Source organism: Mytilus trossulus, chromosome 1 (assembly GCF_036588685.1).
Source record: "Mytilus trossulus isolate FHL-02 chromosome 1, PNRI_Mtr1.1.1.hap1, whole genome shotgun sequence".
NCBI lineage: Eukaryota > Metazoa > Mollusca > Bivalvia > Mytilida > Mytilidae > Mytilus > Mytilus trossulus.
In genome coordinates, this window is record NC_086373.1 from 73,826,618 (window position 1) to 73,851,423 (window position 24,806).

General features: G+C 32.1%; 2 protein-coding genes across 2 annotated transcripts in view; one reads left to right on the forward strand and one right to left on the reverse strand.

Annotated features, from left to right (window-relative positions):
• Positions 1 to 1,402: 1,402 nt before the first annotated feature.
• On the reverse strand, positions 1,403 to 2,282 carry LOC134684739 (protein SPMIP1-like). Its single transcript, XM_063544049.1, has one exon. It carries the CDS (start codon positions 2,151 to 2,153, stop codon positions 1,572 to 1,574), a length of 582 nt encoding a protein of 193 aa, XP_063400119.1. The 5' UTR covers positions 2,154 to 2,282; the 3' UTR covers positions 1,403 to 1,571.
• A 1-nt stretch (position 2,283) lies between these two features.
• LOC134684728 (F-box/LRR-repeat protein 5-like) overlaps positions 2,284 to 24,806 on the forward strand; it is a 43,060-nt gene continuing 20,537 nt past the window's right edge. The window contains exons 1-9 of the mRNA XM_063544038.1: positions 2,284 to 2,412; positions 7,692 to 8,027; positions 8,301 to 8,439; positions 9,096 to 9,329; positions 10,766 to 10,914; positions 11,414 to 11,527; positions 12,819 to 12,901; positions 13,422 to 14,099; positions 16,731 to 16,962. Coding sequence (XP_063400108.1) covers positions 2,326 to 2,412; positions 7,692 to 8,027; positions 8,301 to 8,439; positions 9,096 to 9,329; positions 10,766 to 10,914; positions 11,414 to 11,527; positions 12,819 to 12,901; positions 13,422 to 14,099; positions 16,731 to 16,962 — 2,052 coding nt within the window. The 5' untranslated portion in view covers positions 2,284 to 2,325. The remainder of the gene's footprint in view (positions 2,413 to 7,691; positions 8,028 to 8,300; positions 8,440 to 9,095; positions 9,330 to 10,765; positions 10,915 to 11,413; positions 11,528 to 12,818; positions 12,902 to 13,421; positions 14,100 to 16,730; positions 16,963 to 24,806) is intronic.

A 24,806-nucleotide genomic window follows, 5' to 3' on the forward strand; every position in this document is an offset into this window, starting at 1 on the left:
GAATCAACAGTCTGACACGCGACGAGGGGGGTACAGTAGAATATGAAACTCAGAATTACAAGCCGTCGATCAATGATTAAATATTCAACTCTGCGAAATAAAGAGAAAAAAATCATATCCGGAATGACAACAAACGTAGAAATCCTGACCTCAGTTCTCAATACATTTTTTTTAGATTCATCTATATACGTATTCTGATGATTATTCATCACCGTTTTTTTTTTATAATTAGAAATGTAGAGTAACCAACAATCATCAAGTTTAAAACCTTTGTGTAAACTGCAACAAGAAACAAGGATACATATGACAATGATATATTTAAACAGTAACAACTTGAGCTGTCTCGAGCTTTATACTCCCCCCCCCCCTCTTGTAGAAGTTGGCAGTGATACTAATTTTGTTACAATTTCATGGCTCAGTATTTCTGTATGTTTAGAAATAATGGCTGGTTCATTCATTACACATATTTTATGTCCTGAAAGTCCGCTCATCCACCTATCAAATCAACTTTTTTATTGTTGGTTAAAATTGTATTTTTACTGTACACAAACTAACGTATTTAATCCACGTATTTTCGTTGTATACATATGAATAAAATTTGACGGTAGATATTTTGCAATTAGTCGGGTAAGTATTGAACGAATAATACGCTGTTTCAGATGAAAAATTCATGAACTATCGCTTTTTTGCAGGTAACATAGGTACATGAAACAAGTTCAGATCCTTAAATCAATATCGTTCCGAAGAGAGTTTTCCATCTTATAAAAGGAATCGATTTGTTTGACAATGTAATCCCATGATTTGCACCTAAGCGACTGATAAGAAAGTTATTTTAATTTATAGCATTATAAAATAAACATCACATACACAATACTGACAATAGGATAGTAACGTGTATGCAATACGCAGGAATTTATATTTTTACTATTCATTGAATGTGGACACATTGCCAAAGATATTAATTTTTATTTGAAAGCGGGACCTTTTCTGAATGACAATTCGATTGTTGTATTCTCCAAACTTTATAAACGCAAATTTCTTAAAGAATAATGCAGAGTGTCACAATAACAAAAATTTAATATGAATATGAGACATTGGAAAATATATTCGAAATGATAAAAATATTGTATAAAATCAAAGTATATATATATACAAAATATTTATGTACAAATTCTGCCAACTGGACGGACTGGCACTGGTAAGGGCTAGAGTATACAATACTCTCCACAAAAAAATCAAATATTCTTAAACAGTTTATAGAAACCAAGGACTTAAAATATATACGTCCCTGTAGAAACATGCAAAGCATAAACAAATAAACATGACACATGAGCACACAAGCTGTGAAGTGTTTGAGCAAATGAAATAATACTACATGTAAATCTCCTCGCAACACAATTGATTAAAATCCATAACCATTTAATTATTTCTACATGACAATTGAGTGTAATTACTCTGATTGTTATTATTGTGAAATATGCACTAGGCAACAAGAGTTTGACTTTACAAAAGAATCACAGTTATTGAAATGCGGAATGGTTTCTTTTAAAATTTTCGCCTTCAAATCGGGTTTATACACTTACACGTGGATTGGCAGGTATTCCTGTTCGGGTATAAAAAGTGTCTGCTACAATTTTTGTACGCCCGTGCTGAGGTTTTTTAATGTCTTCTTTTGGAATGACATCCCCAAGTCTCCAACCGTATTCCCAAGAACTAAGAAGTGGGAAAGAAAACTTATCTTCAGGACTGTCCTTGTACCTTGAATGTAGATATTGATATCGTCCTTTTCCTTCCTTTGTAAATCCGTCGTATAACTTTTCCTTTACTCTCAAATCCACAGGCCGCATTTCTGCAACAAGTTGCGCAAGTCCTTTTTCTGATTTTTCGTTTTGTAAATCTTCAAAGTTCGACTTCTTTTTGTTGAATTGTTGTGGAGCATAATCACCTGATATTTTGTTGAACATGTCCTCGGCCGGTTTTGGAGCATTTTGTATTTTTCTTCTTGCAACTTCAGATTGTTTTGAAGCACCAATGTTGGCTCCCGAATTTTCCCTTAATTTGTAATACCACTGAAGTCTGGTGTCTCTTTCTTTGTTATAAGACTCCTCCAAAAATTTCTGGACTTGTGTATTGGCAGGATAGTTCCGTGCCATGTCTGTATTTGGTTATTCACTTTCCCAAAACTTCAAAAACTATTTTTTACACTTCGTATCACTGTTTGACAACTTACCGGGACACTGCACGAGCGTTTAAGATTCCTATAGCAACCCGGCGTCACAATCTCGCATCTCGCGAGAAAACGTGAGAGTTGAAAAAAAAACAAATATGGCGCCGAATTGTCCTGAAGAAGTCGATGTTTTCACAATTCCTCATTCTCGAATGAAGGAATTGGTCAAAAAATATCTTAACATGGTACACACAAAATCCCAAATACTATCATTGTTTTTCTTAAAACCATTACTGCTGTCGTTTCAATAACTAATGAACAGATCGAAAAACAACAAAAGTCACTACCACATTTCAGCAAAACTTGCACAGGCACTAAGTCTTGTTTCTATCCATTGGAAGACCCACTATCAACGTATATTTACGAGAAGGTACCCAACTACTTTTTTCACCTGTCCGCTTAAAACGGATCTCCTGTAGTTGGTGATCGCAATACTGGTATACCAGTATTGTCCACAATACTGGTATACAATTTTTGTACCAGTATTGTATTCCAGTATTGTACCAGTATTGTGCTTTTTTTTAAATAAACAGTATAGGTAATTAATCATTTATTAAAAGTGTCACATATATGCATAATGAAATTAGCATATATGACAAGACAATTTTATTAGGAACAATTGTCATGATTGTGTTTAACTGATAATGCCATTGATGGTACACTGTGATTGTCATCAAATAAAGTTTCAAATCATTCTGACTCAGCATTTTAACAAACTCTTTACTTTCTTCTATGTTTTCTTCCATTTCTCTCTTTCCAAGACTCAATATTATATTTTAGTGAATTTTATATTGACACTAATTCTGTAATAGCTTCTGTATAAAAAAAAACTATTATCATCATTGGTATTGTCTATTTTTTCTTCTGATGTGATTTCTGCTATCCCTCCCCCTTCCTATATTGGCATTTAGGTATTCAGTCTCTGTGGACTTTCTCTAAAAGTATGTGACTTGACTTTAAATCAACACAGAAACATTATAAATATATGATAACGGATTTGTAATATAATTGTGTGTGGGTAGGATCTCACTGTGTAAATAGTCTCAGCACTGCAACATATTTGGTGGAGGCATCACTGTATATAAGAAAGATCACAAGTTATACATACTAGCGTATGGTTCCTCTACAAAGGGGGTTAAACATACAGAGGTAAGGTACATGTAAGGTAAGGATTATAACCAGGTTCCCCTATACAGCAACTAATTTTATAATTGATATCTTTTGTTGTGAGAGATTAATAAGAAAATAAAGACAACTGAAAGAAATGCACAATATGACCTTAGTACACAAAAAATTGATACATGTATTAAATATCTGTCTGTAATAATTTGCTTGAATTTATTAAATATTTACTCAGATAATTAATAAGCGTTTCTCCTATTTTATCTATATCATGTATATTGAATTAAATAAAGTAAAGAAATATGATAAATTATTAGCAATTGTTTAAATAATAATGATGATATTAATTGAGTTTATTTCAATAATCCTTTGTTTATTTGTGCCAGTATATTAATGACTTTTAACAGGTTGTTAATTGATTTCACAATTATCCTCTATAATCTTTTTGAGTTCATTTAATCTCCCTTTGATCTTCAATATAGTCTAGTCAACAATACAACTACAATACTGGTATATCAGTAATGTACCAGTATTGCTGTTTTTTTAATAAAAAGTTACAATACTGGTACAAAATTTTTATACCAGTATTGTGGACAATACTAGTATACCAGTATTGCGATCACCAACTACAGGAGATCCCTTAAAACCCTTATATCTCTGTCAATTCAGTCTCAAATTTTTTGTTCAATACACCATTCGATTCATGAAAAGTTTATAAATATGGATCACGTTGATAGTGGGTCTTCCAATGGATAGAAACAAGTGCATGTGAAAACTTGCTAAAGTCTATATTTAAAAAACTGCATGAACACAAGCTCTAGTGACCTTTCAAATCAAAGGAATAACAAATTAATATATGCATACAAACGTCATGTTATGTAAACAATACGATTTTAAACATCCTTTTATAGCTGTCGAAATAAGCTGTATCAGGTCTGTTCGGGCCCAATATACTTTCACACCCTACACGTTCGCACCTCGCACGTTTGCACCCAAAGTCTGTTCGCACTCCACACGTTCGCGCCCAGTTTTAATTCAAATTTCAGTTGAATAATTGAAAAATCAAGATTTTTGTTTTTAATTACTTTGGTGTAAATACTGAATGTAATTATAGCTGGGTATGAGTAAAAGATTGAAGATTTTAAATGAAAAACACAAAAGATAATTGTTTTAAACAGCTTGGTCCCTTTGATCTGAAACAATGAAACAATAAAATATAGCAATACACTATTATAACCAGGGTTTCCCCTGGTTCAATTATTTTTTTCGCCACTTCTTTCGTCAAAACAATATATTTTTCGCCACTTTATTATTTTTTTCGCTAAGTAATACAAATATATTTTTCTTTTAAGTTAAAGTATATGCTTGAAACACGTGTATCACTGAAACGACTTTGAAGTACCCACTCAAATCAATAATATATATGAAAGTTAAATGATAAAGTTTTAAATCAGAGACCTTTCTTGCTTTTGAACATTTTTCATCATAACAGCAATTTTCTTTTCTGGACTATCATACAAAAGAAGGAGAGGAAGCGTAAAAAATTTGCTTTAAACACGTGCGTCGCAAAGTGGTTAAGAAACCTTTTTGTGACATATGACAGAAGCCATTTAACTATATCATTTTGTCATATCATACAATCAACACCTTTATTAATTAGTCCTTTGATGTCGATAGCTATGAATGCAATCAGCCGCTTATTGATTTTCGGTCAAAATCTGAACGAGTTCAAGGTGAATTCCGAGTATTGTCTGATCGGTAAAGTCAGAGTTATATATTTCTTTCGCCAAATTCTTTCACCAATGACAAATTTTAATCGCCACAATTGTTATTTTTTCGCAAATTGCGAAAATGGCGACCGCCAGCGGAAACCCTGATTATAACCCAAATATGATCAAACATGTTAAAATTTATCCAACACACAAAAAAACGTAGTCAGAATCTCACTCAATTTGAAACAAGTCAATGAAACAAAGTTATATAGCAATACACTAACCAAAACATGATAAAGAGTTATTCAACACAAAATAAAACGTTGACAGAATTCCTCTTTATTTAGAAAGGAATAAAAAAAAATAACAGTACACTATCCAAAACATAAGATTTATTCAACTCAATAAAAAATGCTGTCTCACTTTATATTTTGAGACAACGAAAACAATTATAGGCCTACCTATAAAAATACTACTTGCCAAAACTTGATTACAAATTTATTAAACCCAAAACCAATTTTAATTGGGTGCGAACAAGTAGGGTGCGAAAGTGAAAGGGGGCGAACATGAATGGGCGCGAACGGACCCGGATTCGAAATAAGCAGTATGGGCTTTGCTCATACACACAGCCTTCCCCCAAGTATTGTGATGAGCGCCTCTTTAGAGTCGTTCAAAGTAGCCGTCTTAAACTACACCTACAGCCCGTAAATTCATCATGTGTAAATGTTTTATCTTAATATTTAAAAATAATAAATTAAAAAAATGCACTACCACTATGTAAAAATTTTTTGTTTTTTTGTTTACTATCACAAATTTGTTATATTTCACTGTATACATTTGTATATATCTTCACAAAGCAATGCGCTGTACAAGTGACGTTAAACTTCAAATTGTTGAAGGTGGTCATTATATAGTAGAAGTACATCTGACCTAGCTTATCCCTATTTGTCAACCATTACTGGATATCACACAGCCACAGGTTCCCGTAAAATTTTGACATCATAAAACAAAATATCTGACGCCACAATGGAAAAGTGATTGTTGTATTCATCAAAAGTTCAAGCAGCCGGGTCAGCCGGGATTAGCTGTTTATAAGTTGTATTGTTGAAGGCTGTATTGTGATATATATAGTTGTTAATTTCTGTGTCACTTGGTATATTGTGGAGAGTTGTCTCATTGGCAATCATTCCAAATCTTCTTTTTTTACACTGTAGGGGGCATGAAGTTTTACCCTTGTCCATCTGTTCGTATGTACCAAAGTTGGTTTCCATACTCTAACTATAGTTTGTCTCAACCAAATGCTATGAAACTTATACACACTACATATAACTATAAAACATAGATCTAGTTTGAATTTTGGTGGCACCACTTATCATTCTAGAAGTTATGCCCCTTTTAAAAGTGGAAAAATTGCTGAATTTTTAGTTTCTGTTCTCTAACTTTAGCTTGTCTAAACCAAATGCTATTCACTTACACACAATGCTGACTACCATAAAACTCAAATAAAGTTTTAATTTTGGTGTCGTCATTTAAACCATCCAAAAATAATGCCCCTTTTCAAATGCTGAATTTTTAGTTACAATGTACTGTTCTCTAATTTAGTCTGTCTAAACCAAATGGTATGACGCTTTTAAATTACATTAAACTTATTACCACAAACACTAATCTAGTTTGAAGTTTGGTAGTGTCACTATAATAGGTCTAGAGTAATGCCCCTTAATAGATGGAAAAATATAGGTCTAGAGTTATGCCCCTTAATGGATGGAAAAATTGCTGAATTTTTAGTTTCTGTTCTAATTCCAACTTTCTTTTGCCTCAACCAAATGCTTTGAAACTTATACACAAGGCTTATTATCACTAAACATAGATCTAGTTTGATATTTAGTGGCGTCACTTTATTGGTTCTATAGTTTTTTTCGCTTTATATTAGCGCAGCTGGATATGACAGCAGAGGAACAACCATGAACAGTTGGGGCAAAATTGGTCATAATATTGGGGCTTGATACAGGCCTCAATTTGGATTGTAATTTAATATTTGACACATAATAGGTTTCTGAAACAGAATACATGTAACTGTAGTTTTAACGATTAGAACTTTGAATTGGTCATATGATTTTAATTTATATTCATTTTTTTGCTTTTTGGGCTGCTGGGTCTTTTGTGCAATACACTATGCTGTTTTGAATTAAACCGACCTCATAATCTCAATTCAAATTACCAATGGAGTTTGCAACCAAAATTACCCATTATAATTTTGGTGGTGCCACTTGTTGTCATTCAAGCTAAGAGTGAGTAAAAATTATCCATGCCCTTTTGAAAGTTGAAGGAAATACTAGCTTATATTGTAAAGTTTCTTCATGTTCTTTCGTACTTTAAGTTGTCAGCAAGATTACATTTATAGAATCATTTAAAGAAGTATGTAACCTTAGTCCTACTGACAATGGTCTCCTGACCTTGAGATGATTACTTTCAGACTGGACATTGTGTAAAAGATCAGATATAGTTAGTCAGTATAATGAATGATATACATGTTAAGTTAACTTGTCAATCTAATAACTTTGGTTCAGTTATATTCACGGTTTATCATGTTAATGGAAGAATACATGTTGATTATAGTTAATATTTTTCAGGTATCAGAGATCAATTTTGCAGACATTTCACATTTGACAAATCTGTTGGAAAACCTGGTGAATACATTTAAGGAATTTAAAGCACATGAACAAATTGAGAACAAATACATCATGAAGAAACTTAAAGACAAACTGAGAGCATTGTCAGTTAGGAATACTGCTGTTTGCAACTGTCATTCAGACAACCAATTAACAGACATTTTAGAACTGGTGCAGGATGGGTACAAATGTACACAAAAGACAGAAACAGATCGTAAAAACTTTGGTACAAAGCTGAGGAAGGCATTGGAAGACTTTACAGAGACATTTATTCCTCATATGGAAGAAGAAGAAGCGGTATAATTATTTAGATATTTTTTGTTGTATTCCTTTTCAACAAAACTAAATGAGATATGCCAATTACTTACATCATACCATACAAAGAGACTTTTTATATAAACAGTTAAGTTTACAATGTTACATAAGAACTGTTACTAATGAAAATAAGACCAGATCTACCATTGTTTCCCTTCACTTAGAAATAAAAATAAGCCACTAAAGCCTTTTATGATAGTCTTGCTTTAAATAAATAAAACACTTTGTGACAGTACTCATGATTTTGTGTTGTAGGTGTTTCAGCCAATGTTAATCAAGTATTTTACTACTGATGAACTACGCAGAATTAAATTCAAAGTTTTGGAAAAACACTTTTGTCAGAAGGATGATTGTGGAAAAGAGAAACTTCCAGAGAAAACAGATTTTGTACTAAGTAAGTATATTCATGGAATATGGTTGTTTCTATGAACAGCTTAGAAACATTAATGCAACACAATAAAAGAAATAACAACCTATTTGAAAAAAAAATTAACAAAATAGTTGCATTGTTTCAGAATCCATGAAAATCTGATTTTGTGATAAAGATTGCATGCAATCAAAACCTTTATGGGGCTAGCCTGACAGTTTTCAATCCTCTAGATTTTATCACTATATTTGATATATACAATACAGAGCATTAAGCATAACATTCTATACATCCTACCTTTTTAAATTTATAGTAATTTATCAATGAAATATATCCTTACAAATTTAAGTTACAAAATAATGTATTTGTTTATAACAATACTTGTCAAGAAAAATACATAAATTATGCATTGTGCATTAAGCTAGTATCTATAATGTATTTTGAAAACTTCGATGATGTCATTGTTAAAGTAACATTAAAAATTGGAGTTATGTCTCTATACATGATTGTAGAAGAAATACTCCCAATTCATAATAGGTATTGCCTCAAGAGATTTATGTATGCATTTTTAAAAAAATGAGGAAATCTAATTCAGCATGACATACTTTTTCAGTATGATGCCCAGTATTTTATAGGGTATGCTAAATAAGAAAGGTCTTACAATGTCTCCAAACTATTTCCAGGCGATTCATCAGATGAAGAATGCACAGAAAAACTTGAACCCACTAAGGAGGATGTTGTGCCTAGCGTCAACAGTTGTGTAGTAGATAAAGTACCTGATGAGGTGGCAATACAGATATTTTCTTACCTTAATCCACAGGACTTAGGCAGGTGTGCTCAAGTCTCACATCGCTGGAATAGACTTGCATTAGACACTAGTTTATGGAGAAACTTTTTACCTATACAGTGGTCCAAAGGTATAATGGGTTATAAAAAGAAATGTAATCATATGTTTTTTGATTGAGTTAAGTCTGCCAATTGATATTTTATCGTGTGTTTTTCTATGTTGTGATGTTATGCTATTGTTTCAGAAAAAGGGAGAAGGTTTGGATCCATTAAAACGTTTAATCCCGCTGCAAATGTTTGCACCTGTCCTAAGTCAGGAATCTAATGTACAGTAGTTGTCGTTTGTTTATGTAATATATACGTGTTTCTCGTTTCTTGTTTTGTTTATATATATTAGACCATTGGTTTTCCCGTTTGAATGGTTTTACACTAGTAATTTTGGGGCCCTTTATAGCTTGTTGTTCGGTGTGACCCAAGGCTCCGTGTTGAAGGCCGTACTTTAACCTATAATGGTTTACTTTTTAAATTGTTATTTGGATGGAGAGTTGTCTCATTGGCACTCACACCACATCTTCCTATATCTATATATGCTGAAGATATAATATAATACCAATATGAAATGATTATTATACCCCACACAAAGGGTATAATGTTTTTGACCCGTCCATCCATCAGTCAGTCCTGTTTCTTGTCATCGCATCTCCTCTCAAACCACACAACAGAATTTCACGAAACCTTTTAAGATAATAAGGACATACTATGTAGATGTGCATATCAACAGAAAATTACGATTCAATTTTTTTCTTGGAGTTACACCTCTTTGAACTTATTTGCTCTAAGGTACTTCTTCAACAGTTTGTCAACTCAACTCTCGGAAACCGCAACAGAATTTCATGAAATTTTGTAAATAATAAGCACATACTATGTAAATGTGCATATTGACAGGAAATTATTATTCAAATTTTTTTCTTATACAATTTTTTTTTCTTACACTTATTTAATTTCTCCAATGACAAGGTGGGGACATGGGGTATGTGAGCGTGCTCACCAAGGTTCTTTAATTATAACAGGTTCTAAAATACAATTCCAATTCGAAATGTTTATTTATAATTTAATACTGTAAGGAATTCTGCATCTTTGTGATTATTCTTCTAAGTTTCATGAAAATTCCAGTTCTTTATACTAGGTAACTAATAATATGTTTGGAATTATGTGACATTTGATGAAATATAGGTCAATATGACTTACATGTCATGCTTATTTAACTTAAAGTTATATATATTAGGTCTTAGATTCTTTAATTCAACCTTCAATCATCAATCAGAAGTGATTTAATTGCTGTCACTTATATGGTTGAAAATTTATATTTGAAAATTCCTGTATGTGTTAGCAGTTACCATTATGTTTTTTACAAAAAAATATCTGCTACTTTTCATTTCTAAAGCATCTTTTAGCATCTGAAATTTAGTATAAAGTTTTCTATATTTGAGATGTTGAATTACAACAAATATCAAATAAGACTAGTAAACTTACCCAGTATGTATTAATAAGATAGTATAATTTTTAGGAGTTTGGAGTTTTACTCCCATAGTAGATATTGAAGTAGAAGAAAAAAGTTTGTTAGAGAATAAATACGAATCTGTAGCCATATATTATGATGAAGATGCAGACATTGATGAATCTGAAGAAGATGATGATACTAAGAGGATAAAAAAGGTAAAAAAATATTATATTTCATTTGACCTTTGCTTAATGGTAAAACATTAGGGAATTAAAATGATGTGTGCTTGCATTGATCAAGTAAATGGCATTTGTAAATGATAAAATCCTAAAGAATTTAGACCTCATTCGAAACTTCACTGCAATTTATTTTTCACACGAGCCATGTTACTTGTGCAAACCAATAGATTTAAATTGCTAATTAGTAAAATGGCATACATGAAACAACATTGATCTTTAATGATAAGTAGGTTTTACTATGTTTTATGGCATTATAAAACTTGCCAGAATGATTATTTGTAGTTGAAAAAATTACATAATGTAAAAGAAATTGATGTACAATCATTGTTTCACACCAGTTTATATTCATCTTTACTTTTTAATTCATTATATAAATTGTGATAAAACTTTTCATAAAAAGCCAATGTTACACCATTTTATTGTCTGACAGACAAATGCATGATGGACATACACTTTTATTCTGTTTTTATTTAAGATAAAGATGGAAACCAGCATGTTGACAAGTTTGACGAAGTATCTGTTACCTAAAGTAGGATATGGTGTAAAAACAATCAATCTGGCTTTTAGTCAAGGCCTTGTTAATGGTTTGGTACGTATAATGATTAAATATATATAGAGTAACCATAAATTGTCTCGAAATATCAATGTTATTTGTACAAGGCTTAGAAACAGGTAGAAAGCCAGGCTGTGCCAAGCATTTCTACCTGTTTCAAGCTGAGTACAAATAACATTAATATTTAATCTAAGAGTAGCATAGATAAAATAATCGAGACAATGTATGGTTATTCTTATTATGCTGCAACTCTTATAAATGTTCTAAATGAAGTATTTACGGTAAAAACCATTATTTCTTAATTTTGAGCGGAAGACATGCAAATTTTTGGGACCCTGTGTTTTATTGACATCATGAATAAAACTCTACGGAAATGCATTGTCAATGTCATAAACAAGGTGATATACAGTCAGTGAGTGTATTACACATATGAAAATAGGGTCAATGCACTTGAACAGCTCAAATACACAGCTGCAGTATACATTAATATTATTAATTGGTATATTTTAACAAATTTGATTCGTTAAGGGATAGTCACATGTTAAACTATATTTTGGAAGGTAGAGAGAAAACGGTGGAAAGCAAAATGCATATTGACCTGCAAAAAGCATATCGCACGGTTAGTTTTAGAATATCTAAAAACCGATATACTTTGTGAGATCATGTAATGAATTTCAGGATATTGTTTAACGTTCTGAAACACATGATATCTGTGATCGATTATTTGACGAAAAAAATCTTCGAATACATAAGATATAAAAAAAAAAGTAAATGAAATAACAACTAATATGTTGTTATTGACAAGGAGACAATGTAATATCTATAAAATTCCAACAAACCTAAATGACGATTTTGATACAAATATGGTCGGAAATTAATAATAAAACAAATATAGCTTTTGTATGAGGTCAATACAGGATATATCGACCCAAAGAAGTATATCGACCTCGGACTTCGTCCTCAGTCAATATACTTCTTTCAGGTCAATATATCCTGGTATCGACCTCATACAAAGGCTAAATTTGTATAGTATCGACCTCATACAAAGGCTATATTTGTATAATGTATAGTATAAGGGAGATAATTCTATTTTGCAGTTTGAAATTTACACATTTGGATATATTTACATATTACATTGAAGATAAGGATATTTTGAAATGTTGTCAATGCTTCTGAAACAGCAATGGTTGAATAATCAGTGAATCACACAAAGTGTATCTACTTAAAGAAAAATGTCCCTTTGATTAAAATTAATTGTTGAAACCTCTCATATTCTGCATTATATTATGAGTCAATCATCTTATTTTAACATTATTATTTTTTCTAGTTGTATAAGATGCTGTCATTATGCCCATTAGTAGAGAACCTAGATTTAACTCATACTATGGTGTCAGATCTTGGATTTAAAAGGTTAGTGAAACATTAAATTCAAGCACTATTTGAATGAATTATAATATGTTGTACTGACTGAAAACATGTGAAAAATTTACAAAGATAACTTTGTACAAAAGCAATTTAAACCACTTGATGCTGATTTAGGATTTACTCTTTATCTTGATACTTGAAAAAGGACAAACCAACTTGGTGGATTTGTGTTAATATATGTCAATAAAGTGGTAATTCAATAGTTATGTTACCCACTAGGTCAAACCAAAGACTTAAAAATGATATATGTAGCTACACAGTCAAGAATGCACATTTAGGAATAAAGAAACACTGTCTGCTTCAGACCAAAAACATTATATTGGTATCTAATCAGACCAAAAACAATATATATGTTGTTCCAGTTACCCAACAGACCCTGGTTTAACTTAGTTATAATAAATAAATACATGAACTATGCAAAAAGAATTATTACTCATTTTTATGAAATAAATAGCTGATGCAGATTCCAGTTATAAATTTGTGGACTATGGTTTTTGTTTTTCAGCCTTGGTCGAAATGGGTGTGGAAGTAATCTAAAAAGAATAGATTTAGCTGGCTGTAAGAATATTACTGATGTGACTTTAGAAAGATTGTCCCAAGCATTACGTTCGAAACCTGAAATCAGACATGAAGACTGTGATGATAACAATCATGAAGAAAAAAATGAAATTGAACTGAATGAAAAGGGAGATAAATCTTCAAAAGATTCAGACTGTCATGTGACTTGTAGACAGAATATCAATGAACAAATAGTCGATGAAGACTGCAATATATCTTTCATGAATGACATTGAAGATCATTCTCCAAGGACTTCTGAAAGTTTGGGAAACCAGAAAGGCAGATCTGTTGACCTAACAGTGGCAGCAACCCCAAAATTAAAGGTTGGCTATATAACAAAGGAATCTCCTAGATTGACTTTAAACACTGGGAATATTTCCTTGGTTAGACAAAGAACTAGTTTATGTTGTCCTAAGAATTGTTGTTTGGAATCTGCATCAGTAAAACATTTTGATCAGCTTTCTAAAAATGTGAACTTCAAACATCTGAACAACACAGATGAATGGACTAAAATCTGTGCTGTAAAACATGGACATGAATCTGAAATCATCTGTGATAAATTAGAATGTGGACTTGAATATCTCAGTTTATCTGGCTGTTCTCATATTACAGATAAAGGGATAAGGTAGGTTTAGGAGACTGGTAGATGATCTATGTAAACTGCAGGAATTTAAATTTTGTTTTAGAAGTGTGGTGCAGAAAAGAAGAAAATTTAATGAGTACAGTGTAATTATTCATGACACGTTACCAATTCACACAGAAAAAAAACCTCAAAGCAAACAAACTATAATTCACTGAGTTTGTAACCATTTTTAAAAGTGTGTATGAGGATCTCTAGATTTGAATTACATAATAAGTGGCCTTCTCAGTTATCTTTCTTGAAGTTGTTGTCTGCAATTTCTTTTTTATCAGAAATTTAGATGTTGTCTGATATAGCAGTTGCTTTGTAATCAAAAATTGAAATTACCTCTTGAACTGCTTGCACTATTTTGCTACCTAAACAAATTCAGTTGGCTATATATTAAAACAAATGATGTTTTTTTCCTCATTAGAATAAACAAATCTAGCTGATGCATATTTTGGAATTATACTTCCCTTTTGGCTAAAGTTCTTGTTGAATTTTACCGAAAAAGGTCATCTTTTAAAACTAAAACACAAACTAAACAAGGAGCCAGCCAATCTTTTGGATGATCTTAGAACAAACTTTAATCATTTGTTAGTTGTTATGATAAATTGAATATGCAACTAAACTTGTAGAGCAAATAGTTTCTTGGTAAACTTTTGAGTTTAAAGTGTATTGTCAGATAAGGCAAGTGCATCATTTTATAAAAAGTAGATACAAATGTATAAGGGAAATGGCAATTACATGAAAAACCAAAAAATATCAAGTGGTCAACTTACAGTTTTCAACAAAATTCAGGCTGGTCATGTTCTAAATTGCTGGAAGTTGTGACTAGATATCATTAACAGAGATTTGACAGTCACCACAAACTTACCATTTGACAAAAATATTAAGACAACTTTTTTAAATTTTGGATCCTCCATTCTCTTCAACTTTGTACTTGTTTGGTTTTATAAATATTTTTATTATGAGTGTCACTGATGAGTCTTGTGTAGATTAAACGCGCGTCTGGCGTACTAAATTATAATCCTGGTATCTTTGATAACTATAAAGAGGTAATGACAAAAAACAACCACTGATAAGGATCCTGACATGTAACAGACACATACACACTATTCTTATAAACAACTAAAAGGAATGAAGTCATATTTGGTCAGCACGCAGCAGCTTAAAAAGATATCAGTTGTAAAATGTGAGCAAAGTTCTGTTCTGTTAGACACTTTTATCTTATTATTTTTCAATATTTTGACTGAACTTTGTAAAATGTTTTGTTTCAAATTAGGCTGTTTCTCAATTGAATTGTTTTGTATTTTTCATGTGTGGATGTATTATAGCCGACTATACTGTATGTGTTTTTCTTATTGAGTCATTGTTGGAGGCTGTACATGTACAGTTGCCTATAAAAGCTTACATCCACTACATTGGAACCAAATCTCCTTATTTTATATTTAAAAAAATTTTGTGACACATTTCTTAAGTACATGTACTACTGAACACATTGACTTAGTCAGATGCTTTAATAGCATTGATAAGTTTAATGTATGAGAACTTTTCAAATCAGTCAAAACTGTTTTCTATTTTCAGAAACTTTTCTTAGATCAATCATACATGTCCTTCCTATTTTCAGATATTTTGATTTAGGAGTGGGGGTCTTGTTTTGTATGGCAATTAAATTAGCTTGTATGACTAGTAACAGGGTTTAGATATTTCATTAGTAATGTCAATAATTTGCATGATAAGTAACAGTTAATGATAGAAAATGAAAAAAAATAATATATCATTTTTAAATCATCTATATTTAGTATGATAAATACTTTTCATTAATAAAGCTTTGAAAAAGGGAAGTTCGCAGGTATTTACTTTAGTTACTTGCTCTGGTTATGCTGAAAATAGAAAACTTTAATGTAGAGAAAACTGAGTCATAATTGATATTAAGTTTTGGCTTTGATTAACAAAAGGCTAATTTTTGTCTTACCTTGACTCAGTCAAAATGTGAGACTAATGTGTGCTATTTCTGGTGCTAGCAGATTTGTTTGTGATTAGGTCAGTTTATGGGGAACCACTTATGATATTACAGTCAATGATAATTAATATGCAGTTGTATTAATACCAGTATTGATACATCTCATTTCCATGGAAATCATTTGCCCCCTCAGTCAAAGTTTACTGAATTAAAAACTTTAGTCTAGAGTAAACATGGTAAAGTTTGTGATTATGTCAATTTAAGGGTATGCAGTTTCATAAGCATTTGTTATATCAGTAGATATTTTCACAGAAATTATTTGGCCCTGTACCCATAGTCATGGTTCATTGGCTTTGAATATTTTGCATATTTTACATTTCAAAGTACATGTATTGCAATTCCAATTTCAACAATTGTGTTTTACTATCAAAAATATATGCAGGCTAGACAAATCTCTGTCAACAGTTTATTTTAAGTTTTACAATTATATTAAACAACTCTAGATCTATTACCATGTTTCTGAGGAAAACATTTACTAATGAAATAATTACCCCGGTATTTGAAATAAACCCAAATTTGAAAGTGGCAAAGGTACAAACTATTAAGAATGAATAAAAAAATGAAGACATCTTCTTATGTCTTTGACAATAATATTAATTTCCAATTTTTAGGGCATTAGTGATAGACCAGCAGACATTTCCAGCATTGCAATTCCTTGACCTATCTGGTTGTGATAAAGTGACTTCTCTAGCTCTGACTGACCTGGTCAGTGTGTGTACCTCACTTGACCATCAGTTCTTATATTATTGTGACAATGTAACAGCAGATCCATATTCTGATTCTGCCAGTGGATGTCAGAACTTAGAATGTCCGACGAGAGCTTGTTGTCGTACAGGATGCTAGGTAGGTGTAAATGTGTATATGTTCAAATTTTGTGTTTTTGTTTTTAACTCACTGTCCAAATTATAGTCATTTCAGAATTTGTTGTTGAATGTTCAAGTTTTTTTTTTTTTATTATTTTATACCATACTCACTGTTTAGAATAAAGTCCAAACTTATTGTCATTTCAGAATTTGTGGTATGTTTTATAAGTAAGAAAGCATTAAGTTTATTGTTATTCTAGATGTAAAGTATATATTTATAAATATGAAGCCATGACTATGAAGGTGTTGGAATACTATGTACCATGGAATTGATGTAGGGAATAATGATGACGGTTCAGTTATTTGGATTATTAAATACATTAGAACTTGTTGGTCATACTCAAAGCAAAAGTTTTTAACCAGATTTTTGACGAAAATGTCGGTTATTGATTTGGGGATGTACAGTGGGCGGATGGCTGCAGTCAAATGTTGTCAGTGTATTTACTCCTGAACCACTCAACCAAAGCTTTTAAAATTTTAATATGTTGTTGCTGACAACAAAATGGAGGTCAAGTTCAATAATGACCATTTAGACTATTACCGTTCAGGAGTTATGGTTTTTGAAAAATTGACAAATGGTGTTTACAGTCATGTCGTTGGATTGTGATCTCATTTACATATATATATATATACCAAGATTTCTTATTGATATAGAATTGCTATATGTAATATAAATTACAAGTAATGCTTGGTCTTAATTTGGATTATCATAAAAAGTGTTTATTTTACCACCATGCTTGTATATACAGTATTAAATTATCAGACTTCACATTCAGATCAATAAATATTACTTTGATCCAACCAACATTAGAATATTGAATTACTTCCCTTTTATCATGTTTGTCTTCATATAAAATGCTTTTAGTAATCAAAACAGACTTTGTTTTCAATCTTTCACTCATAATATTTGACTGAGAACAAGTATAGATATGGATAATTATCTGTTATTGAGAGCTGATAGATGGTGGTCTTTGATGGCTAATTATTGCATATTTGTGTGTACCATATCGAGTCACACAATATACCAATTAACTTGTAATGAAGAAGATGTCTGAAAAGGAATTTGATATCGTTATTCGGGATAGATAGTAAATGGGGATATTTGATACTGATACAATGGTTTTGTTTATGCATAGGTTCTTAATATGGAATAACCAAATATTTCATTTGTTCAAGGTTTAGAATAAGTTTGAAGTGCAAGGCTTTCAGAGCATATAAATCCTGTTCTGTTCATGCTAAATACGTTTTATAACATAGAAAATATAGAGTTATTTTCTTCATACTGCATTGTTAATTGCAAAAAAAAATTGGGAGAAAACTGAATTTGGTTCACAAAGCAAATATCTAACAATGTAAAATCCCACCTTCCTGTATTCCAATGTATTCAATCAGACAGTCCTTTCTCTATACTCAAGACAAATGCTGAAAGTCATGCTATATGATGTTATCACATGGGCATTGGTTTCACTGATACATTGAATATTTATGGTTTTTATGTATATTCCATAAGCTGTAAAATGTATTGCTTTGGAATAAAGAATTTATTTATTCATATAAATGACCTAAAAAGTTCTCTGCAATAATAAATATCTTTATCTTTTGTTCTTTGAATTGAAAGTAACATTTCAAACTGTTTAAAGAATTGGTATCATTCCCTGTATATGTATTAGTGCTTAAGTTGATGCTAAGGATCCAAATGATCTTGCTATTAGTATATCTCTTAGCTCATAATATCTGTTAGCTCATTAATGCAGCTTTGCTGGATATCAACAAGAAGAAAAGAACAGAAACATTGCTCCTTTCATAATAGTTTAATTCCAAGGTTATCTAGTGAATTTTGTCTTCTATAGCATACAGCATGGTGCCATAAATAATCAACCTATTAATGGCTGCTTATAACTAAAATGTGAAATGTACTTTTATATTAACTCGCCTCACAATAAAGAACTATACTTTTAGCTCACCTGGCCCGAAGGGCCAAGTGAGCTTTTCCCATCACTTGGCGTCCGGCGTCCGTCGTCGTTAACTTTTACAAAAATCTTCTCCTCTGAAACTACTGGGCCAAATGAAACCAAACTTGGCCACAATCATCATTGGGGTATCTAGTTTAAAAAATGTGTGGCGTGACCCGCCAAACTAAACAAGATGGCCGCCATGGCTAAAAATAGAACATAGGGGTAAAATGCAGTTTTTGGCTTATAACTCAAAAACCAAAGCATTTAGAGCAAATCTGACATGGGGGTAAAATTGTTAATCAGGTCAAGATCTACCTGCCCGTAAATTTTCAGATGAATCGGACAACCCGTTGTTGGGTTGCTGCCCCTGAATCTGTAATTTTAGGGAAATTTTGCTGTTTTTGGTTATTATCTTGAATATTATTACAGATAGAGATAAACTGTAAACACCAATAATGTTCAGCAAAGTAAGATTTACAAATAAGTCAACAGGACCAAAATGGTCAGTTGACCCATTTAGAAGTTATTGTCCTTTAATGTCAATTTTTAACCTTTTTTCGTAAATTTTATAGATCTTTTACAAAAATCTTCTCCTCTGAAACTGCTTGGCCAGATTATTTCAAACTTGGCCACAATCATCATTGGGGTATCTAGTTTAAAAAATGTGTGGCGTGATCCGCCAAACCAAACAAGATGGCCGCCATGGCTAAAAATAGAACATAGGGGTAAAATGCAGTTTTTGGCTTATAACTCAAAAACCAAAGCATTTAGAGCAAATCTGACATGGGGGTAAAATTGTTAATCAGGTCAAGATCTACCTGCCTGGAAATTTTCAGATGAATCGGACAACCCGTTGTTGGGTTGCTGGCCCTGAATCTGTAATTTTAGGGAAATTTTGCTGTTTTTGGTTATCTTGAATATTATTACAGATAGAGATAAACTGTAAACAGCAATAATGTTCAGCAAAGTAAGATTTACAAATAAGTCAACAGGACCAAAATGGTCAGTTGACCCATTTAGAAGTTATTGTCCTTTAATGTCAATTTTTAACCTTTTTTCGTAAATTTTATAGATCTTTTACAAAAATCTTCTCCTCTGAAACTGCTTGGCCAGATTATTTCAAACCTGGCCACAATCATCTTTAGGGTATTTAGTTTAGAAAATGTGTGGTGTGACCCGCCAAACCAACCAAGATGGCCACCATGGCTAAAAATAGAACATCGGGGTAAAATGCAGTTTTTGGCTTATAACTCAAAAACCAAAGCATTTAGAGCAAATCTGACATGGTGTGAAATTGTTCATCAGGTCATGTTTTATCTGCCCTGAAATTTTCAGATGAATCAGAGAACCTGTTGTTGGGTTGCTGTCCCTGAATTGGTAATTTTAAGAAAATTTTGCTGTTTTTGGTTATTAACTTGAATATTATTAGCTCACCTGACCTGAAAGGTCAAGTGAGCTTTTCTCATCACTTGGCGTCCGTCGTCCTGCATCCGTCGTCCGTAAACTTTTACAAAAATCTTCTCCTCTGAAACTACTGGGCCAAATTTAACCAAACTTGGCCACAATCATCCTTTGGGTATCTAGTTTAAAAAATGTGTCCGGTGACCTGGTCATCTAACCAAGATGGCCGCCATGGCTAAAAATAGAACATAGGGGTAAAATACAGTTTTTTGCACAGAACTGAAAAACCAAAGCATTTAGAGCAATTTGTCAAAGGGTAAAATTGTTGTTCAGGTTAAGATCTATCTGCCCTGAAATTTTCAGATGAATATGACAACTTGTTGTTGGGTTGCTGCCCTGAATTGGTTATTTTAAGGAAATTTTGCAATTTTTGGTTATTATCTTGAATACTATTATAGATAGAGATAAACTGTAAACAGCAATAATGTTCAGCAAAGAAAGACCTACAAATAAGTCAACATGACCGAAATTGTCAGTCAACCCCTTAAGGAGTTATTGCCCTTTATAGTCAATTTTTAACCACTTTTCGTCATTTTTTGTAACTTGTACAAAAATCTTCTCCTCTGAAACTACTAGGCCAAATTAAACTAAACTTGGTTACAATCATCCTTGGGGTATCTTGTTAAAAAAATGTGTCCGATGACCCCGCCTACCAAACAAAATGGCTGACATGGCTAAAATTAGAACATGGTGGTAAAATGCAGTTTTTTATTTATATATTTGAAACTAAGACATTTAGGGTAAATCTTACAAAATGTAAATGTCCATCAGAAAAAGATCTATTGCCTCACAAATTTTCAGATGAATCTGACAACTCGTTGTTGGGTTGCTGCCCTAAAATTGGTACTTTTAAGGAAATTTTGCAGTTTTTTGTTATTATCTTGAATACTATTATAAATAGAGATAAACTGTAAACAGCAATAATGTTCAGCAAAATAAGATCTACAAATAAGTCAGCATGATCAAAATTGTTAGAGGACCCCTTAAGGAGTTATTGCCCTTTATAGTCAATATTAAACAACTTTTTTTCGTCATTTTTGTATTTTGTACAAAAATTTCTTTTCTAAAACTATGGGCCATTTTTAACCAAACTTGGCCACAATCATAACTAGGGTATCTATTAAAAAAGTGTCTAATGACCCAACCTACCAACCAAGATGACCGACATCAGTAAATACAGTAACAGGTGAGCGACACAGGCTCTTGAGAGCCTCTAGTTATAGATAGAGTTAAACTGTAAACAGCAAAAATGTTCAGCAAAGTAAGATTTACAAATAAGTCAAAATGACCAAAATGGTCAATTGACACCCTAAGGAGTTATTGTCCTTTATAGTCAATTTTTAACAATTTTCATAAAATTTGTTATTTTTTTACTACCGGTTTCATTTTCCACAGAAACTACTGGGCCAAGTTCATAATAGATAGTGATAATTGTAAGCAGCAAGATTGTTCAGTAAAGTAAGATGTACAAACATATCACCATCACCAAAACACAATTTTGTCATGAATCCATCTGCTTCCTTTGTTTAATATTCACATAGACCAAGGTGAGCGACACAGGCTCTTTAGAGCCTCTAGTTATAATTAGTTATAAAAGAACTTGTCTGCGTCATAGAAAAAAGCTTTAAAAGTGTGTCGGATGTCTTGCCAAACCAAGCACACAACAGTTTATTCCTAAGCATTTTTATGCCCAACCTACGATAGTAGAGGGGCATTATGTTTTCTGGTCTGCGTCCATCCCCCCATTTAGTCCATCCGTCCGTCTGTTCGTTTGTCCCTCTGTTATTTTATTCATCAGAAGTTAGATATTTTCAGTAAGATTGGTGTCAAAGGAAAACAAACATTCTGACAATGTATATTTAAGCATGCCAAATCTACTCTGTTGGCATAGTTATGAGTCTAGCATGATAGTCGGATGACTTCTTCAATTCCCTCTTTTATCCTGTACACCATCTGATATTATACTATTGATTACACAGCATGTTTTCTGTTACTGACACTAAGTCACATTACCTTGAAAATATCTACAAAAACATGGTTTGTATTCATAGAGTTCTGTCAAAGGGGATTTAACATTCATGACAACCTTCTTTTGACAAGTTAATCAAAAAGCAATTGGCCTGTTTTGATACAAAACACCTTATCACTATTTGCCTTATCAGCCGTCCGACCCGGCTGCTTGAACTTTTGACGCATACAACAATCACTTTTCCATTGTGGCGTCAGATATTTTGTTTTATGACGTCAAATTTTTACAGGAACCTGTGTGATATCCAGTAATGGCAGACAAATAGCGATAAGGTGTATTCAGATGAGGGTTACTGATTTTGATTGCAACTGGAAATCAAGGGTATCTTCATCTTTACTTTTGAGGGCTTCTTCCTTTCTTTCTTTCTACATACTGTGGATTCATTTATTTCCATGGGTATCAATTTTCATGGATTGAAGAACATTGCATTTTTGAGGTGATTTGATTTTGTTGTTTTGCCAATCTCTGTATAACAAGTCTATGGAAAAATTGTAATTTCGTTGAACATTCAAATTGTGATTCCCCTGTACCAAAGAAACCCAGAAAAATTTGTTTACCACAAATTATAATGAATCCACAGCATACAAGATTGATGCCTTGCCATATGGAATTGTTTGGCTTTTAATCCTTTTTTCCTAGTGATTCTGTGGCAGAGGTGTATGCTGTCCCTACCTTCAGTTTGAATGAGTATGTAATAATACCTGCTGTTAAACTGTCTTGCTTTTTAAAATCATTTGATTTATATGTGAACCTGTATCAAGTCTAGATATTTATGTAACCACGCACAAAGCTTCTGTCAGTAAAATGTTCTCAATTAGAACCAAAGGTTTTTGTGCTATCATAAAGAGAATTGGGTTTTAGTAGAGTATTATATACAGCAGTGTTAGTTGATAAAGTATGTGATATGGTATGATGTAACAGTCTTATGAAATACTTGAAAATAACCCTGTAGGAAAGGAAATTTGGGATATTCTCCAATAAGGCAACAATCAATAAAGTTTTTATTAGTATAAATTATGATACATTCTTTTCTTTTTTGATATAAAAAAAGTTCTTTGTGGTACTAATTATTCAAATAAATTCTGACACGAAGAGAAAAATATAATTGTGTATCTAAAAAGGAATATTGAAGGCAAAACTGAAACAAATTATTTTATACTAATTGTATTGTCAGTTATGATTTAAACAATAGTTTTAACATTTAACATTGTATGGATGTTCTTCATTAGCATATTTGTTGGGGCCTAAATTAATATATTGTTTGTTTCCCCAATCCCTACCCTGCCAAACAAGGTGTGGGTAGGTAGGTAGGGAAATAATTTTATTTTTCTAAAAAGCTGGAACAATATCGGTCGTTCCAGCAAGTCTAAAAATCAGAAATTAATAAAACAATAGTTTGCTTAGTTTTGACAATAAAATTTTGTGAGTCGGACCATTTTTGCAGGGTCGGTTGGGATTGGGGAAACAAACAATATTTTATTTTAGGCCTGGAAGGTCCTCTGCTTTAGATTTCTCTCCTTATAGCAAGATAAGGTTGGCCTCTAATTTTAAGTTTAAAGGTACTATTTGATATACATTGTAATTTGCTACATTTGTCCTTAAGTTACAGATGTATTTAAACCTTGTTCTACAAAAGTAACAATCCTCCACTTACTAAGGACTTGAAAAAGATAATCATATGCACATTATAACAAGGCATCAAGATGATTGATTGAGGATTGCTTTATGTCCAGTGGCAAATATTTCATGCATGTTCAGGGCAGAAAAAAAAGTTTGCAAAGAGAAGATAGTATGACGGTTTGTTGAAAATAACAAATATAAAAAAGAAGATGTGGTATGATTGCCAATGAGAAAACTATCCACAAAAGAACAAAATGACACAGACATTAAAAAATATAGGTCACTGTATGGCCTTCAACAATGAGCAAAGCCCATACCACATAGTCAGCTATAAAAGGCCTCGATAAGACAATGTAAAACAATTCAAACGAGAAAACTGAGGTCCTTATTTATGTAAAAAAATGGAAGAAAAACAAATATGTAACACATAAACAAACAACAACCACTGAATTACAGGCTCCTGACTTTGGACAGGCAAATACATAAATAATGTGGCGGGGTTAAACATGTTAGTGGGATCCCAACCCTTCCCCTAACCTTGGACAGTGGTATAACAGTACAACATAAGAACGAACTATAAAAATCAGTTGAAAAAGGCTTAACTCATCTGATGGACAAAAATAAAAGTGGACGTGGCCGGGTACTTATACATCCCAACACTTAAAGACACAATGAACAGATCTGAGAGTACTCGCAGTTATCTGACAGCTAGTTCAAAGCCACTTACAACTAATAAAAAAAATCAGACTAAACACAGCT